At 42.5% G+C, this 19835-nt stretch overlaps 1 protein-coding gene across 7 annotated transcripts in view; it reads right to left on the bottom strand.

Moving 5' to 3' along the window:
* Positions 1-18841, bottom strand: part of LAMTOR3 (late endosomal/lysosomal adaptor, MAPK and MTOR activator 3) — an 83968-nt gene extending 65127 nt beyond the window's left edge. The window contains exons 1-4 of one of the 7 annotated variants that reach the window (XM_085635808.1): positions 18636-18809; positions 16984-17095; positions 14655-14710; positions 5909-5951 (exon numbers count right to left, since the gene is read on the bottom strand). In XM_085635808.1, coding sequence (XP_085491934.1) covers positions 5909-5917 — 9 coding nt within the window. In that variant the 5' untranslated portion in view covers positions 5918-5951; positions 14655-14710; positions 16984-17095; positions 18636-18809. Of the gene's footprint in view, positions 1-5908; positions 5952-14654; positions 14711-16983; positions 17096-18635 lie in introns of all 7 variants that reach the window. The other 6 variants (XM_085635801.1, XM_085635828.1, XM_085635844.1 and 3 more) reach the window with 6 other exon arrangements.
* Between the last annotated feature and the right edge of the window lie 994 nt (positions 18842-19835).

The raw sequence follows: 19835 nt of genomic DNA on the forward strand, positions 1-19835 counted from the left end.
GTATAGAAGTAGCACTACTTAAAGGCTACCATAGCAGGCAAAATCAGGGGGTCGATGCAAAGAAAGACATAACGACTCAGGCTGGAAGTAGAGTATGACCTTTGAGACATCACAGTCAGTGTGAACCAGAATACCGGAGGTGATCAAGAGAAAACCATTTGAGTGTTCTGGGAATTTGGACATACATGGTTGTGAAAAAGAGGGGAGTCTCTTTAGCCAAAAGAGAAGTTACACTTCTAAAGCAAGTCGGCAGGATATGTTGAGGTTTTGCTGATAAGACATTCTCTGAATACACTACCACAAAGGGACATCAGACTCCCAAGACTGTCACTATTAGCAAGTCTGAGTTACAATATTATATCTAATATTGGGAAAGTGGTCCCAACATTCTCCTTGGAAATCCTGGATAAAATAAAGATCACATCAGACAATTACATGGGAGAACTGGCACAAAAAAAGGGAGAGAGGCTTAGTCTCTCCCAAAAAAGACAAGGATTCAGATAATTTAAATAACTTCATATGCTATATTACTTCAGAGGAAGGTTTTACATACCAGGGACAATAGTAGATGTGATGCATCTCTAAAGAGGAAATGGACAAATGTTTGAACTTTGAGAAGCCTGTATATAATAAACAAACAATGCATGAACTTTGAGAAGCCTTTATATAAAGGAATAGAGGATCTCTGCAGAAATTATGGAAAGAGTCATTATCTTGACATCTTTTTGAAAAGACCTATAAAAGCAAAAGGAAATGTTCGGTGGCAAGCTACTTGCTTTTCAGGAAACTATAAGAAAGACTTCCTAGGCAGCATCACTACATAGCTTGACCTCATCACACTAAAGGTTTGCAAGCGGTGGAGTCAGTGATCCCGTTTACTTGTATACCCTTAATTGAAATTGAGCGGGCAGCTAGTGTCATGTCTGTGGGAAGTTGGACTGGTATTTGCTGTCCACTAGTTAAAGTGGGCACCTTGTACAAGTCCAAACGACCCTTATGGTGATTAGGTTAAAGATAACCTTTATGAAAGCTGTCCCAGTGGTAGTTATGGAGAGCAGCCTTCAGGCTGTCTTGAAGGAATGTAGAGCAGCTTGTTTTAACAGATCACAATCTCCTGAGTAATCAAATGAAAGGAGAAACACACAAGTGTTATATAAAATATATGCATTTATTACTAAACACTCTACTAATCTCTATACAAGATTAGAGCACAAAGCACACAATACTTAATCAATTGAACAACAGTAAATAGCACAATACACAGCAGGCTCCAAGGGGAGACTGAACCATATACCAAAAAAAAGGTAGCACAACAACTACTTCACTAGGCACAGTGCCTAGAGCACGTAGAATCGCTGGGACCCCAAAGAACCACCCAAAGGAGCGACACAGGAAGCCCACTGAGGACGGGTGCAGTGTGGGAACACAGACGCGAGCTCCGTACAACTCTATGGGAAAGTCACGGTTGGAAAATTACAGTTTAAGGACACTTTGGAGAGGACTTCAAACAAACCCTTTGGAACATAGAAGGTTCTAAGGACAGCACCCTTGTGAGTACCCGTGTTACCTATCCCAGAGGAGCCGGGTGCATAGGGGTCAAGTGGTGTCGGAAACCCTTGTTGTTTTAAACGGCGTGATGCGAAGAAGTACTGCTGCCGGGAAGATGAAGTGTCCGGTGGAATCCAAGCCTGGATCCGAGGTCAGAAGAACCTGAAAGCAAAGGGGACAGAGTCTGGGTCACTTCAGGGTGACCAGGGGCTCAATAGACGAATGCCCACAGATGTCGGGTGCTTCAGGTGTGAAGATAGGATGCTTGACTCTGCAGCCACGGGGACCAGGAGACGTCGACGACAACCAAAGTCCGGAGGTGAGCTGTCCCACGAAGGATGACGAGTGGTCAGTGTCCGGATTGAGCACCAACAAGTCTTGGCAAATGCACCCCACGCGGGCAGAGGAAACAGGTTACGGTGTGGACCAGCAAGGTCCAGGGGACTCTCCAAGCTATGGGGAGTCAGGGCACATCTGGAGCAGCCAGGTAAGCCCAAAGGAAAATCAAAGTGACCCTCGCTAGGTCCCACAGGCCCAACGGACCAGGGATCACAAAGGGACCTCGAGCTGGATCACAAAGGGACCTTGAGCGGAATCACAAAGCACCAGCCCACAGAGCACTCGTGGAGTGGAGGCCGGAGATCTTAAGTGGAAATACTGCTAGGGGTCGAGACTACACGGAGTCCAAAGCACAGCCTCAGGGATTGCCAAAAAGCATATGCTGCTGCAAAAGTACATGGTACACAGGGGTTCGGGTTGCACGGTCCCCACGAGGGATACTGGTCTCAGGATTGCTGAGAGAGCAGATCAACCTCAGACGCTGAGGAACCCACCTCCTGTGTTGCAGAAATCTTCGGAGTCCTCAGGAGTTCGGGAGATGCAAACCGGTCAGATGCGTTTAGGTACCTACTGCTGCAGGGGAGTAAATCCTTTACTCCAAGGGAGATTTTTCTGTAGTCCAGCGAAGTGTAGACCGTCAAAGTACTTGGTTTCTGCTTGCAGAGTTTAGTACAGGTAAAATCCAAATGCCTGTAGTCAGGTTTCCCACTTTATACCCAGGGAAGGGGTTGGACTAACTCTGGGGACCCACCGAGGGGAGGGTCAGGACAGAGGGGTGGATACACCAATGTCCTTTGTCCAGTTTCGTGCCAGAGCAAAAGCAAGTGGCTTCCGCAACCGGTTTGAGCTGGACTATGCATGGGGACACCAAATGTGCCCCCAGTGCAGACTTTCTGGCACTCTAAGAGTGCACGCTCCCAGCCCCAATACACTAAAGCCTGTATGGGAGGTGGTCACACCTCCCTGTGACAGGAAACCTATTGTCAGGCCTTCCTCTGCTCGAGCTTAGCTCAGCAGCAGGAGGGCAGACTCATGTCTGTGGCTGGCATCATCCATATTCTGATGCCCAGGTCGAGAAAGTTGGTACCGGGTGTACCGGTGTTTCACATAAGTCTCTCTAGAAGGGTGGAATCATACCTCTTCCGCCAACCTCCCCCTGCCAGTTACTGGCAGGGTGGTATGATTCCAAGGTGTTCGTCATCAAACACGACATGTTTCTAAGCAGTTGTTTACCACAAGGTTATAATGCACTTAAATATATATGGTTTGCTGCATCACAGACAACCCCGGAAAATAGGTTCCGAAGGCTGCAGAGGGGCTCTGCTCATGCAGGGGTACCCTCTCACATAAAACCCAGCACCCTGCCTTCAAGATTGTTAAGTCCTGCCATGGGGTGACCGATAGGTTTGTGTGTGTAGTGATTTAGAATAGATATAGGGAACCTGTGTCTAAGTAAGGGGTGAATGCACTACCTTACACAGGCTGCAGTAGCAGACCCGTGGTGTCATTTTGAAAGGCCTCTCAGGAGTGGCACAATACATACTTCAGCCCCTGGGAGGCCTCTGGGGTACCTATGCCCTGGGTACATGTGTACCATATACTAGGGAATGATAAGGGTACCTCAGAATCCAATCTGGAGTGTACCTATAGTACATACAATCAATTTAGAGGAGAAAGCAGATAAACTGGAGTCCTGAATAGCAGGTGATACATCAGCAAAACGTGGGGGTAACAATAAGAGGCAGATCCTACTCTCCTACAATGTCAATGGCCGAGTATATTTCCAGATTATATTTTATGTAACTTAAAGGACGTTGAAAACAACCATTTCTCTTTTGCAAGCACCTATTAAACAATCAAATGCATCACTAAAGGGAGGAATCGGAGTTAAACAACATGTAGTGCAGAAAAGTCTCCAGCAGTACTACTGGTGGATTGGGGCAGATTTCCAGCCTTGACTTACAAAGAATCCCAGGAGCATTTAGAAAACATACTAATGCATAAAATGTATGCACCTCAAAATAAAGGAGAGGGGGCTCTCTACGCCAAAGGGAAGGTGAATCAGCTACTATAATCTGTTTGATTAAAAGAAGACTGTCCCCGATATAAGGGTGACCTGCATCTACCACAAACCCGGCCACGTATCGGGGAAAGCAAGTCGTCGGAATTGAAAGCCACGAAAAATACTACCCCGCTATCAAAAGGACGCGAGTGTCGAAACACAGCTTTGATATATAAATGAATTTAGTTTGAGAGAAAAATCTCTTCTGAGTCCAATTGAAACAGACTCTAAAGTGTAACATTAATTTATTAATCTCGAGGGAAGATATAAAACACCATCCGTTTGCAGTCAAATAGAAGGTCGCCCTTATATTGGGGACAGTCTTCTTTTAATCAAACAGATTATAGTAGCTGGTTCACCCTTACTTCACTATACATTGAGAGTACTACTCACTGAAGTGCGATAGCACCGGTGAGACTAAAGCTATTCTTAAGGGGAAAATATCTCTACTTGTCCTGATGAAGGTGGTCCAATTGAGAATATACCACTGAAAAACTGTATAAGAGATAGGGAACCAAGACCCATGCTATCTGCGGTGTACAACGGATCCGAATTAACGTGTATATGACAGAGTTTATTGTCTATGTTTATTCTCCTTTAGGTATAGTGTATTCACTGAGAATTGTGTCATTTGAAGTATGTCTTTTTAAAGTTTAATATTTTTTTGTCATGATATAAATTGCATAATTAGATAGGTTTTTAGGATTAAAAATATATATATATATTTTGTATAATTTGGTTTTATAAGTGCTTTAATACGTTCAGAGTGAATATTGATGTTTATGGGTTGGTTGAGTATTATTGAGGTGTGAATGGTACAAAACTGACTTTGACCAAAGGGAAAACCTTTTTTTTTTCTTTTTATAAAATGTATGCATGCAGAACCTCCAGCAGGTGGAAAATACAATACAAGTTTCGATTCACACACATAACTTTTTGTTTCTCCACAATGGAAGATATTTCCTCTGTGGAGAAACCTCAACCACACACCTCATTGAACACGTGGTTGGTAGCTCCATTTTCACACCCTAGAAAGGCACTTAATCCTGCATTTGAAAAGAACAAATGTACCTCTGTTTGCAATCCTGCCATAGTATACGAACACCCTCAAATGTATAGGTTCGTGAGGGTTTGTCCACCTATGTAATGTGTCTCTTCGAAGGTGTCCCATGTAGAGAGACTCAGAATTTCCGAAAGTAAACATGCAATTGCAGCACTTTCACCATAATAGAAGAATTGCTACAGTAGTAATTGTACATTACGAACATAAAATTAGACTACGTCAATAAAGTGCTTTATGTGCACACCGACATACAACTCAGGCGCGCGCACACACAATCTGAGATTGGGCCCACAAGAGAAGACAGCATGAAACACAAAAATAAAATTAACGTAAAAGAAATACAGTAGAAAGTCAGGCGAGCTTGACAAATATTCATCTGCGCCCGATCACATGGGAAATGTAATATGCTTATATATAAAGATTCGAACAGCATTTTCAAGTTTTTGTTAGAGCAGGTTCCTCGTAGGAATGCATTTTAGATGTTCAGTCCTGGCTAGATCCAACAAGTCAGATAATCATGTCTGGGTGAGGAAGAATGTCCAACTTGAAACAAATGTATCCATGCTTTTGAAATGTCTTTTCAATCTTATTTTGGGAGACTTTAACTGCAGAAGAATCATCGGGATGAAAGACATCCGGTTCATTTGAGGTGAATTCAGACAAAAAACAGAGCTAATAAAAAAGTCCCTGGAGGACTGTGGGGTGAGAACAGAACTGAAAAGATAGTATGGGAGCATCCCTTTAACTTTACATCTCTACAGAGCACCCCTACGTGTTCTGTACTTCATTCAAGCATGCACACGGTGTGAAGTGCTTCAGATTTAAAACAAAGCATGCCCATCGATCTCACATACAGATTGTGATCATATGAGAAAATAGCCGAAGACGAAACTTACCTCTGCCATGTTTCAAAAGCTGTATCGAGAGTTGTTGTCTGGTCTAGGGAAGAAGAAAATATTTTACAGTGAACGTGAAGCAAGACTGACAATAACCGATACATCAAAAGGGTATAACGGAGACAGGGGGTCACTTTTCACTCCTTGCGAACTTGGTCAATAAAACAAAACATGCCTGCCTTTCTTTTTCCACCATCTTAAATGGGACTCTAAAATTGCTTCCATTTACTGGTGTTCAAACAATAAACATATAAATAATCAAACTGCTTGCCTTCAAGACTAACCAGACGTTCTCACCCACCAACACCAAATGGCAAGGCCCTGCTCGCTTTCAACCTCAGCGTTCGAGTCTTGTAGAGTGTTTCAGACTTTCTCATTCCCTTTCAACATGGAATATTTCACAGGTAGTCTAACCAATGCCATTAGAACCCACTACAATGTATACATAATTGAAACCCTTATTTAATAGGTGTAGTACTGTATATCTCTTCTAAAATAAACGTTTCATCTGTAATTAATGGGATCTTTTTAATCTACTATATTTTTAATCTACTGCCAACAGTCATAAACCAACTCAAATAGGTATGTCTGAACTACAAAATAAATGTTCTAAGCCCTAGTCACAGGAAATAAGGCTCTGTTGTCCATATGCATATCGAAGCAGAAAGGTCAGATCCTAAAGTGGATGCACTACAACATCTGTGAATGTCTTTAATTAGCGAAATGCATGGCATCCCTGCCTGCACCCCAACTTTGGTACGTTTAGTAGGTTTCATGGGTCTTCTTTCAGTGGTGTTCCCTCACACTCAGCTCCTAGCATGCTATACCTTTCCATCCCGGAGAAGTCTCCTGGTTTCTATTATCCTCAAGTTGCATCTGTGTAAAAGTCATGAAATAGTCATGTCATGCAACAAGGTCCTTTAGGGGCAAGTGACGCTCTAAAAGAGGCTTTGGAGCTCAACAATAGCCCCCCCCTCAAACCTAGAGTCCACAACTCTGACCACATTTCACATTCATCTACTACTTCTTCACAGAGCACTTCATAAACATTTCCCATCTCTTTACTCCACCACATTAAAAGCAATTGCTCCTGCCGTTCTACTTTCCACTTTACTCCAAACTATGATTGTGTCCCACAGCAAAAGATGCACCTTCTTTTTTACAACTACTTTGAATTAGTTTGTTGTTGCTTTGACGAGTGAAGGGGTGACAGGACCCACTGAACAAGTAAACAACAGATCCTGGCTCTGAATTGTACTTTTTAATGGTTGCAGTTATTGTTCACTCTGTACCAAAGTCAGTGGAAAAGGTGCGAGAGACTCAAGCAGTTGGTTAATTAGAGGCGAAGTAGGTTTTTCTGCAGTATTCTTCTTGATGAATGAGCGACTACAGAGGATAACAAGTCCATTCAGACCGTGATACTCCAATTTCCCACAGTTAGGGAACTCCAAACAAGTGGGTTGTCAAGGTAAGATTCAGGTTCTGACAGCTCTGCACTTCACACATAATCTACAGAGTGCAAGGAGTTGAGATAAGGATCCCCTTTAGCCCTGACGAATACCCCTGATCATAACCAGCATGTATGTGTGTAGAAACATGTTGACTTAGCATGGGTGGGTGGGTCATTGTACCTACTGACCATCACCCCGTTTATTTTTAACTCTACCCAAGGTACCAACAATTAAAAAGGTATGATCCTGGGTTTACCTTAAGGTACTTTTATTTTTTCTGGATCACTTGCAGTCTAGTTTTATTTTATTAAGAATTCCCTCTTAATGAGGTTGAGTCCCACTTGGTAGTATCATCTTACCAGGGTGGGGTGAGGTCGCTGATGAAGCATGCCGTAAATAGTAGATAGGATTCCTCATCCAATTTAATTGGCACTCTTGAATTAAGGCATATCTTTACATGATTTCCAAGTGGGTTAAATTTCAGAATTGATTTAGTAGGGGCACAATCTGGCCTTAAACTGCTTGACATTGCATTCTTCTGTCTTTTCCATGACAGTCTAGTATCTACTTCACTTGAACTGAGCAGCACTGAGAAATACATTTGAGGTGAATCATTTTCAATTATACAATTTTTTATGTATCCAACAAATATCTTTTAATGTTAATACGTGTGGTCAGGCTGTTTGTAAGTGCTCCAGAAAATGGTAGTATGGAGTCAATAGCAGGGAAATAAAATTAGTGATTCATAAACATATGCTCAAATGTACAGATCGGAGACTCCTGTGTATGATTTGCACAGATCTATGCATTTCTGCTGATGCACAAAATCTAAAAAATAAAATTAAAAATTAAAAAAGAAGGAGTATGGTCAGAATCTGTTTGGGGACTAGGAGGCAGACGGGGGCTATCCTGCCTCCTAGCCCCCAAACTTGGCAACCTACAACTCTTTCAGCACTTGACTCAGTGGTAGCAATGGTGAGCAGTCACATTACAATGCACTAGATAACTAATGTTTGGGTGTGAGCGCCATGTGATTCAAGGTAGGACCTCTGCTAGGCGTCGTTTCCCCTCTTCGTCACTTCATATGCTTGGGATTCTGGTGGTGTAGTTTCTAGATCAGGTGCAGTGCTTCATCCCTCTTACCACACAGTCACTTCGAGGGCCTACGCAGTCTGAACAGTCTATCACACATTACTCTTCTGGAAACGTGGAGCAGCAATGGGCCTCCGCAGGCGGGCAGGCAGGCTCACCGGAGACACACAGGACCATGCACATGCTAACTGGCAGTCCCGCTCAGGTAGGGCTGTTGCAGGCCAAAAGTAAAGTATCCATATGGCAGCGACAGAAACAAGAACTTCTGGGGGTGGCCTTCTCCCAGGCTCTGGGGGGTCTTTCGGCAGAGATGGGACTCATGGACTCAGCATATACATGTCCTCCAGTGATGGACCTATCAATCCTGCCAGGGCCTCCCTGGGTGGAGGTAGTTTGGCAGTTTACATCTCCAGGTGCTGGGCTCTGGCCACAGTGTACTTCTAGACACTGTTTAAGGCACGAAGGCAATGGTCTGATTCAAAGCCTCGGTTTCCAGGCATAGTGCCTCGAGGAGATGACCTCATTCATCAGAGCAGCATATTCCTATCTACATTCTTGCTAGTCAGTGATGGGCTAGCCACTCACTGGGGGGCAGGGGGCATGTTAGGGCACCAAAGCTTTGGCATTCTTTACTTTCAGTGAGATTGGAACATGGCGCTGGTAGTGCGGTGGTCAAACCATCTGGGCTCACAGGCACGCAGCAGAGCTCATGGGGGCAAATGTTGATCATGCCAACTGATCTAGCACATTTCCACGAGTTCCATGGCAGCGACGACAGGGGTGACACAGGAGGCCGCACGCGCACTCTTAGAAAGTGCAGTGGTTCCTCTGACTGGAGCTGGCCCGCAAGTTCAATCACACCGGTCATTCAGTGTTTGAGTCTCTGGTGGACGGACCACTGCATCGGAGTCAATTGCTTCTAGCCCCAGCCAACGGTCACCTCCTCCTGCAGGGCTGGCTCTCTCTTTCCAGCTTGCTCAGGTAGGACTCCCTAGATTCCCGGGACAAGTACTAAAGCTCTCTCTGAATCAGATTTGCTGGTGATGTCCCCTCAACTTTGGTTGCGCAGTTGTTCTGTGGAGCCCTCTTTTCTTGGTCAGGGAGTACTTTGAACTGGAACAAGGGCATCAGAAGCTCCCGTTTTTATTATACAGTGCTGGCAGATCGAGGATGTGAATTCTCCATCTTAGCACAACAGGTCTGGATCAGTTCTCTCTTCATGTGTCATTCTCAGGTGGTCTTCAGCCTCAGCCTTTGAGATGAGTGATGCTCTCAGCACGGTCATCTCCAAGTAGGAGCAGTCTCGACAGAGGCAAAAAAGAAGTGAAAAGTCTGCACCCAACTATCAACAGCCACAATTGACAGTTATCAGGAAGACAGGCAAGGGGCTGTTCCTCTTCTAAAGGATGTGAAGGGTCTGCAATCCTACCCCTTATCCCTACCATTCGTCAAATGGTAGACCTGGAAGATTATTCAACAGCTTTATGTATCAGAGAGGACTTAGTCGACTTTTTAAGGGGAAACATCCCTCTTGCCACACATCAGTGCCTGGGTTCCCTTCATACCGCCCAAGGAATGTGAGCAATACACTTGCACTGTCAGAGACAGCAAACTCCTCTGCACACGAACAGGCTGGGGCTTCCAAAATGGACCCACAGACATGTGCCACTCTGGTTCACCCAGAAACTCATACAATCCACACTAAGCTTCACTACCATACATGGATACATCTGGGCTCGCAAGATCTTGGCATCAGAATTAGCAGTTCAATGCTAACAGCTGAACTTTAGGTAAATGGGTCAATAGGTTCCCAGTCACAAGACACAGGTAAAAAGGCCTTGTAATTGTATCATCAAAAAAAAAAATACGTTGCTATCGGCACACTACACACATGAACCTATGACAGGGATGGTAGTCCTCCAGAGGGTCCGTTTGGTGCATTCCTCTTGGTCCAGGACCAGTGATTAAACAAGATTAGGACTGTCATCACACACATGCAAGATCACCACGAGGCTGCAGCCAAAATCTGAAAAGCAGACACCAAATCTGTATATATTATAGGCCCTTCTATGGATTGAGGGCATAAGATGGATAATTCACTGGCAGCCACCTGGGCAAAATGGACAATGACACGTATTTATTGTGTTGTACACAGGGGGGGTCCGATATTTCCCTATGAAAAAACTCTTTCCATTGCCTCACTAAATAGGCACTTGCTCTATTTTTTTACCACTGTTTATTGCATACATGTGCAGAGAAGGAACCAACCCGCTCACTGTTTGGGAATACCCACAATTATTAGGTTGTGCATTTTTTCACATCTTGCATAGCCAACCTTCCTGACAACCCCACTCACAAGCCTACGTTCCTACATAATCTGTTTTTACAAACCTAAAATCAAAATAGGTGTGCCAAAAAAAACGTGAATCTGACTCAAACTGATACATACACCCTAGAGCACAATATAGTCAAATTAGGAAACCGGGATTCAAACATAGATTAAAAAGCAGGTAATTTGTGTCCATTCCACTCGCCTCTTACTCATTGCATTCCCTCATCTTCTTCTTTATTAGTACATTTTAATAATATTAGGGTTAAGTGAAAACCAGCATTAGGAATTATGCTAAATTAGAAACTAAAACCAATGCAAAAGATTTAAACTGACTTTAACTGCATCAGTAAGAAAGAATACTTCACTAACTACCTCGGACTCACCAAATGCACGAGTTTAAGAGCTGGTGGAGCAGAGCACTTCCTCAAAAACTACCCACTGTCACATTAACATAATCCTATGAAACACTGTATCACGTCTCTGCAGTTCAAGTGAGACATTCTCGAACATTACAAAAGGAAACTCTGCAGTAGGCGTATGCTGTGGAATACCAATCTGAAAGGGGAGTTAGCGTGTCGTCATGCAGAATAATAAATCATCCTGGCTGAAAATACAGTGGTGGCTGGTACGGATTGGGGGTGACGGGAGGGGGGGGGGGGCGGGCTTTAAAGGATAAAAACACTTTACTTTAACTCCTCGTCGTCCCTCTGCTCTGGAACAGGAAGCACTGAGGCATCCAGGCTCCCCTAAACCAATCACAACACTGCAATGCAGCGTTGTGATTGATCTGAGCGCCATGGTTCGGTGCTAAGACATGGAACGGGAGCCTGGGCACGTTCTCAATCAAAGCAGCCTGGTTGATGAACATGCAAAGTACGCATGACTGTTTGGCTGGCCAGAGAGGGCAGGCCAATCAGTCATTGCCCACTTACAGAGTGACCACAACTCCTCCTTCCCCCCCCCCCCACTCTGAGAGCAGAACAGCCCCACCAAGACGCCGCAGCAGGAACAAATAAAATGAAAATAACAATGAGTTATTTTATTTTTCCTTTATTTCCACTGCAGAAAGTAGTGGGGCGATGTACCTCCGCTTTAGCAGAGGAGTCGCCACTGTGAAAATACTTGTGTGTCTGGAGAAAAAGGAGGAAATGCAGGCAGTTGTGTTTTTTTTCTGAAAGAGATAGACCTACAGCAGGTAGAAATGGGATAGATTTAAAATCAGCAACACATTAATTCGACCTGGATAGGTGACTGACACTTGGCCAGTCTTACCTGGAATTCACTAGCCTCCTGTCTATTCTCTGGATTTCTATTTGGTCGTTATATTGATTTCCCTTTGGTCTTGCCGATTCTGTATTCTTGAATTTACATTCTGAAAGATACTCTGGTGCTAAACAGTCCAAAGCAATATGGAGTGACTGCAACCAGGGAACCACAGATCGTACTAGGGCAGAGGAAGATTCAAGAGAGGAAGGGAAGACACCAGAAAAGAGGAGGAGCAGAGTGGATAGGAGTGGAAGGGGAGTGGCAGAGTTGGATGGGAGCCAGCAGACTAGAGTAGGGTGAAAGAGCATGGTATGGTAAGTGGTGGTGTTGGATGTGGGTGGGCAACATAAAAGCATTGTGGAGGTAAAAGAGAAAGATCATGGAGATGACAGTACCAGAGGAACGAACCGAATGGAGAATGAGATGGAACATAGAGGGCGAAAGAGTTGAAAGGGGTGGTAACAGTGTGAAATGGGGGTGATAAATTTGAAGAGTGCAACAGATTAGGAAGAGATGTGACAGAGTTACTGTCAGAAAATACCAACAGTTGTAGTCCTAGGAGGTGGAGGACTCATTTGATAAAGAAAATTAAACTGAGGAAGCAAACTGTTAAGTATATGACTGCTATAACATATATAGCGTCCAGACCCTTGCTCTTCCACACGAAGCTAGCCCACGGGTGCTTATTTTGGTAAACGTGCCAGAATTAAGGAAGACCCAATACGAATCCTCAGAGCAACTTATGGGGAAAGCTCAACATTGATTGACAAAAATTGGTAGAATGGGCACATTTATACACATGATTATGGCCAGGAGAATCCCTTGGGTGGGTCCTTCGCGGAAGACTATTCCGGAGGATTGCATTGTGATAAACTTTAATGTACAAGAACTGGTGAGGGACTTGTTGGGATGTTAACCTGTGGCACCCTCAATGAGCACACAAAATATGCCTTACCGTTAGGTTTCTTTTACAAACGACATGAGGTTTGTAAGACTGGGTTTGGCTTAGGAGACAATTTAATACCTGCTCGAAGCAAGATAATACAACAGAGAGACCCCATCGGGATAAGTACCAGCGACAGAATCGCCCCATTAGAAAGCCTGAAAGAGTGTGATTGACTCAAGGAGTTGATCAATGTTAGAGGCAATGGGAGTAAATATAGTAAACATGGGAATAAAATTGAAGGCCCAAAAGAAATCAAGATGGTCTCTTAGAATATAGAAGGCTTCAGCAGAAAGAGGGCGGCTGTAGCAGAGTGGCAAAATGAAATAAATACAATATAGTTTGCCTGCAAAAAACTTGGGAGACAGGAGTAATATCGATGGACGGCTTCAGAATTTTTCAGACCCTAGCAGTTACAGCAACAACAGGAAGGGCAAAGGCGGGGTAGTAATTTTTGTGGTAGTCTTTAGCGATCATCCTTTCTTGGCCTGTAATATGCGGTGGTAGTTCAAGCCCCATACCCAGCTAGACCTAGTACCAAAACAGATTTTGGCAAGAAATAATGGGCACATTCTAAAATGGGAGAAGGTGGAGAGGTACGATTTCCTCCACAACCTGCTTGCTGCTAAGTACTCGGAGCTTATGATCTTCCTTGATATTGAAGCCCCTCCTGACCAGGTTAAATTAGCTTTTGAAAAACTAATGAGAGGGATTCAAAACCAATTAACACGTCACGTTAAGAATAAAGACATGACTCAAGATTTGTGGTTTGATCACAACTGCACGAAAACTGCCTTCAAATTGCATATTGCATTACGAGCAAACCAAGAGATCAGGGCTGTATACAAGCAAGTTATAAAAAAGCAAGAGGGGCTAGATTAAGGGAGCTAAAGCTCAAAGCGTGGGAAGATTTTAGATTGACACTCCATAAAAAAAAAAGACTCCCAGGAATTTTGGAGGATGCTAAACACGCCACTCCTAAAGGACGAGGGGGCTCAAACCTTAGAGACACACACTGAGTAAGAAGGATGGGTATCCCACTTTTAAAACATATTTAAAAATCCCGATGTAAGTATAAATAACTTGAGGTAGAAGAAATTGATCATGCACAGGCTCAGACCAACTTGTCAAAGAACCTGGCCCAGATGGGTTCCCAGCAGACATATTTTTGGAAACTAAAGCGCTATGGGCAACGGCGTTGACTAACTTCTTCAATGTTGCATCTAAGAGACGTCCCCCGAGCTCCTGGAGGCAGTCGGTAATGGTCCCAATCTATAAAAGGGAGATAGGGCAGAACCGAAAAATTATAGACCCGTCTCATTAATTGATAGTACAGCAAAATTAAAGGGGAAGAGTGCTTTTAAAGAGCATAGAGGACTGGACTCAAGAGAAAAGCATTTTAACAGAGGCCCAGTATGGCTTTTGAAAAGGAAAGGGCACAATTGACAAGAGCCTAAACCAGACTATGATTATCCTAAAATATACTCTAGCCAAGGAGGGCTAGCTATATATGGCATTTATGGACTTGACAGCTGCCTTTGATTGCGTATCTCATAGGAAGGTATGGGGAATAATGGAAGAAATTGGAATCCCCCCCTTTAATCATTGCATTTATTAGGCAGCTGTATACAGGAGCAACAACATTAGAGCTATTCCCCTTACCTATACTCCTGTATGCAGATGATGTGGTGCTCCTGGCTAGAACTCCAATGGCGCTGCTGAAACATATACAGGAGTAAAAGATTTATATGGCTAGGTTAGGCTTGCATGTAAATGTTTTGAAATACTTTGTTTTAATTGCAGGGTTATGCTCTAAGAAATCTTTTAATTCCCACATAGAGGAGAGGAAATTAGAAGTGGTTGATTCATTTACCTATTTGGGTATATTTTTTTGACAAAAAGCTTTTTGGGAAAAAGATGGCGTTTAGTAGAAAGGCCATTTTGGAAAATGGGATCAGGGTACTTGCAAATCTTTCCACAAAGTTGGGTTTGAAACCTATACCAGAAATGTTAAATATATACCAAGTAAAACACTGACTAGTGCCACATATGGGGCAGCAATTTGAGGAACAGTAGACCCGGCTCCGTTGCAACGTGTGGTTTTTGTAAGAAATTGCTCTCGCTCCCCTGCTCATGCGCAAATTATCTACCACATTCAGAGCTGGATTTATCATACCTTGAAGACGTAACTAGATTGCCCCTAGTGTTGTTACGGATTTCCATATGGAAAAGACAATGTGTACAACTAAACCAGGCGATATTGAGCGATTACTTAAAACTGGACAATGCCCATAGGATCACCTGGTTAGAACATGCAGAGAACATCTTGTCCAAGACACGACTCCAAGACTTATTTTAGTCGCCATTGCGGTGTGCCTCGATCTCAAATGAAATTTAAAAAAGATTCTCCTAGAAAAAGCGGCAAATGATAGGTGGGAAAGGAATTAAGTAAAAAACTACAATATTTACATACAGTCTCCACCCACCCATATAGGTATATTACATTCATACCTTTCATTTGTACGGAACCTACAGCAAAGGTTATCTTGATTAGATTTAGGCTGAATTATATTCCTGTAATGTTTAGTTTCCTGGCTAACACACACTCTGTGAACGATTTACCATTGTGCCCTTGTAATGGGAGAGCAGCTCAAACAACGTTACACATGCTATTTTTCTGCGCCTTTTATGGACCCTCCAAAGGAAAGCTTTTTTAGTTCTGATTAACGGAAATATAATCTTGTCCAACGTATGCCTGCACTGTACTTCATTCAATAGCTCCCAGACCCCAATGTGTGTTATACTCTCGCCTCTTAGCTACGGGCGGTGGCCGGGTGTAGACTATTTTCTTTACAGATGTTTTAAAGAATTGCAATTATTTGGGAATTAAGAAATTCTTAAGTTATGGAAATTATTGTATATGATGTATGATATTAGATTGTTTATTGGATGTAAGGTTTTAATTTGTAGTTTTTATGCATTGAAATAATACGAAATAAAGTATAAGAATGGAATGGACTGCTATAAATTTGTATGCACCGAGACCGTGCATAAGGAGGGCTGCATAATTTGTAATCAGCAGTTGCACATAATATATCTCTTAATGCAAACAATATAAATCTTAACACAGCTGTTCATGAACCACTGAAGCATTCACAAATCCAAGCGACACTCAATGTGCATTGTTGAAGGCAAACGATCTGGCTTTAATGTACTAACACTTTGAAATAGAATTTGAGCCCGACTAGATTGGTGTGTGTTATCTCCAAGCCACTAGTACATGTAGTTACACATGCAAGCACACACTCCCAGAAACCATCCTAAACATGTACAGACATTTAAAATTGCACATATACAAATACGTACACAAACATATACAAAATTAACAGTCAGCAACTCCCTTGAACTTACACAAGTAGACTATTCAGGACATCAGATAGCGGAGGGATAGAAGAGGGAAAAAGGTTTGCATTGCTATAGCGCTGGTTACCCCTGATGATGTGTTGAAGCGCTTTTTTGGCGAGCAGCACGCAACTCCAGAACCCATAAAGGATTAGTGTTGAATTAGTATAGTGAAATATGCAAGTAATTTGAGTGGTGGATAAGTTAGTCAGTTATTTGGATTCAGAAAGATAGCGGAGAGGTAGAAGTGGGAAAAAGGTTCGCATTTATATAGTGCTTGTTACACCCGATGGGGCGTTGAGGTGCTTTTTTGGCGAGTAGCACGCAACTCCGGAACCCATAAAGGATTAGTGGTGAATTAGTATAGTGAAATATGAAAATAATTTGATCAATCCAAATAACTGACTAACCTATCCACGACTCAAAATACTTTTATTTTTCACTATACTAATTCGACACTATTCCTTTTTGGGTTTCGGAATAGCGTGCTACTCGCCGAAAAAGTGCTTTGATGCCTCGTCTGTGGTTGTAAGCATTATATAAATGCAATTACAGTACAATACAATACATCACAGAAGAACACACTCACATATATTATCCACATAAGAGTTACTATGCTTTTTGGCAGCACTCGAGGAGGTAATGGGACTGTACTCCATGGATAAAATGTCTATAGGAGAAAAACATAAAGAGGTGCATTTCTGCACATAACACTTTCAAGTTGGAGGCTGGCAGTGTATGTCACAAAATAAAATTACCAATACTGGGAGCATAAATTCATGCAACAAGAAAACATGTACTTCACATAAACAAGCTAATTCTTCAATTTAAAAATGGTGTTAAGCCTTCATAATTTGAATCATTAATTATTTATAATGGACTGAAAGCAGACAAAACATTTTTGCACTGATCAAATGAAACCAGAAAGATTAAATATCATAATGACACTTTGAAGTGTGGTCTATTTGGCTGTGCTGTGCGTGCGGTTGCTTTCAAGAATTAGCAAATTTCTGTTAAGTAATTGTTTTGAGAATCTCGTTTCTCCATACCCTGTGAGTAGAACATAGGGAGTCCCAGAGCACAAGCTCTCCTTGTTTTCTGTGACAATTAAATATTCATGTTTTGATAATGTACAGCTTTAGCTAGAAATATGTCTAAATGTGCAATAGACCGAGGGAAACACACATATAAGGAGTACAACGCTGGCAAAAAAAATGTAACCATTAGTTTACATGAATCTTGCCCAGCAGTTTCTGAACAGTCATTTGTGGGACGATGAAATGTGCACACAGACGAGTCGTAGCACAGTCGGGCTTAAACATTAACGCAGGACGCTGCAATGAAAAAGCATGTTTTTTATAAATAAAACACAAGTATGAGATTGAATTAAATATGTGAAAATCGCAAATACGTTTTTAGATGGAAAATCCTTCGTCTATTGCAATAAAACCACCCCTTCGGCGGTAGAACGGTACGCCACAGAGCCAATACTATGTGGTGAAAATACTACTCCTTTGGCGTGGGCCCAAAGCCCACTCTGCATGAGTAAAACAACAGTAAACAGCTATTCCAGCGAGCTGAGCTGCCGGGCCAGACTTGAAAAGAAACAATACCATGATTTTGACAAAGTGGAGAATTGGCGATCAAGCACATTTTTCCTTGTTTATCAGCTCTCTGAAAGGTAGAAGTGTGACATTGGCAGAGGAAACGCGACTTATTTTCTACCGCGGACAAATTAATTCACACGAGCACGCCGCTCTGAAGGAAGGCAAGAAAAAATAACTGCGGAAATTATGAAAGAAGATGCATTTTTTCTTGTCATGTGCCCGTGTAGTCACATGCTCCAGACCAAAAGTATGTTCTGCGGAAGCACACACTGACACTCATCAAATACCCCCCTTCCAAAACATATTTTCAGCTTTTAAGGGCAACTGCTATTTTATGTCTTTGTAAATCAGTTTCTTATACATTTGTTGCAACTTATCGGGTCTTTTCTAATGCCATATAAACCGAAGACAACTAGTGCATGATAACAAAAAATAAATATAATTTAGTTCGGGTCTAATGCCGTCGCATCAAAGCTATAGACAAACAACTGTAGTGTATACAATTTGAAACGAGGCCAAGCAAGAATACAACGGTTTCCAATTACTTTAATTAATCCTTTCCCTTCCCTTAGCATAGAAATTAAGAAATCAGCCCTCCCGAATAAGGTCGGACGTTCCGGAATGTTAGTCTTACCTCGTGGCTCCAGAGAGTCGATCTAATAAAAATAGGGCTGTTTTAAGCTTTCTTAAGTGAAGACAGAGATGCGATAGAATATTACTAAGCTCATGACATTCTAAGGGGCGGTACAAGGAGTACCTTGGCAGCCGTACTTCCTCGCAAAATACAACGACCAGTCAGAATTAAAGGGTCCTTCCTGGAAAAAATGACCCACCTGACCCGGAAGAAACTGCTCCGGAAGCTACGGTTCAACCGTACGAGGGCCGGCATTCCAAGCTGCGCGCAGTAGTCAGCGCCTATTCTGCTGTGGGAAAGTATGAAACAGTGTTTTTTACCGCCCGAAAAGTATAGACTTATTGACTCGTATTTGCTACATAGAAGTGGTGCGCGTGAGTAACCTCAATCCAGGGCACCCTGGAAGTTGTGGTCTCCTTTCCCTGGGCGACCAGAACTACGATCCGAGCTGTCCCAGTGACCCTTAATGCGAATATGTTAATTTCTAAGAGATTACTACAGGACAACAACACTCCACTGGGTCACGCGAGAGCGCTCCAAATAAACACATGTGTTTCTTCGAGTGTAGAGTTGCCTCTGGTCATTTTTTTTATTACTCGCCTGGCCTGTATTTTAAAGTCCATGACAAGAAAAATGTTGGGAAAAGCCTCTAAATCTGGCATTGTTTACTTTCAGAATCATAAACTGATAACAGCGAAAGCATAAAGAAATCTGTTAAAAGTATATAAGAGCTATATACATAGTTTCAGTATTGCAGCAAACAGGGCTAATTGCCTTGTTAGAAAACGATCCTGATAAATGTACACCTGTTCATTTTCTTTTTTTAATTTCAAATCATTTTTACTGAATTTTTAAAAAATACACAAATAAACAATGATAAAAATGATAATGATTAATACAATAGTAAGATGATAAGCAATGGCAAAATACTAGAAAGCATACAGATCATAAGAAATACAAAAAAAAGTAGGAAACAACAAATTACTCAAGTGCCTAACCATGGGAGTCACAGTGAAGCTGAAGTGACATATAAGTGGATAATCAAGCGCAGTTTCACACGAGTAAAAGTGGAGAATACAATCTAGTACAGGGGTATCAAGCAAGTACAGTTTCACAGTAGTAATAGCAGAGAGTACAATACAGTGCAGATGTAACACAGCGGATATGGCGTTTAATAAGTATTACCTTGTAGAGGGTGTG

Source organism: Triturus cristatus, chromosome 2_1 (assembly GCF_964204655.1).
Source record: "Triturus cristatus chromosome 2_1, aTriCri1.1, whole genome shotgun sequence".
In the NCBI taxonomy this organism is placed as follows: Eukaryota; Metazoa; Chordata; class Amphibia; order Caudata; family Salamandridae; genus Triturus; species Triturus cristatus.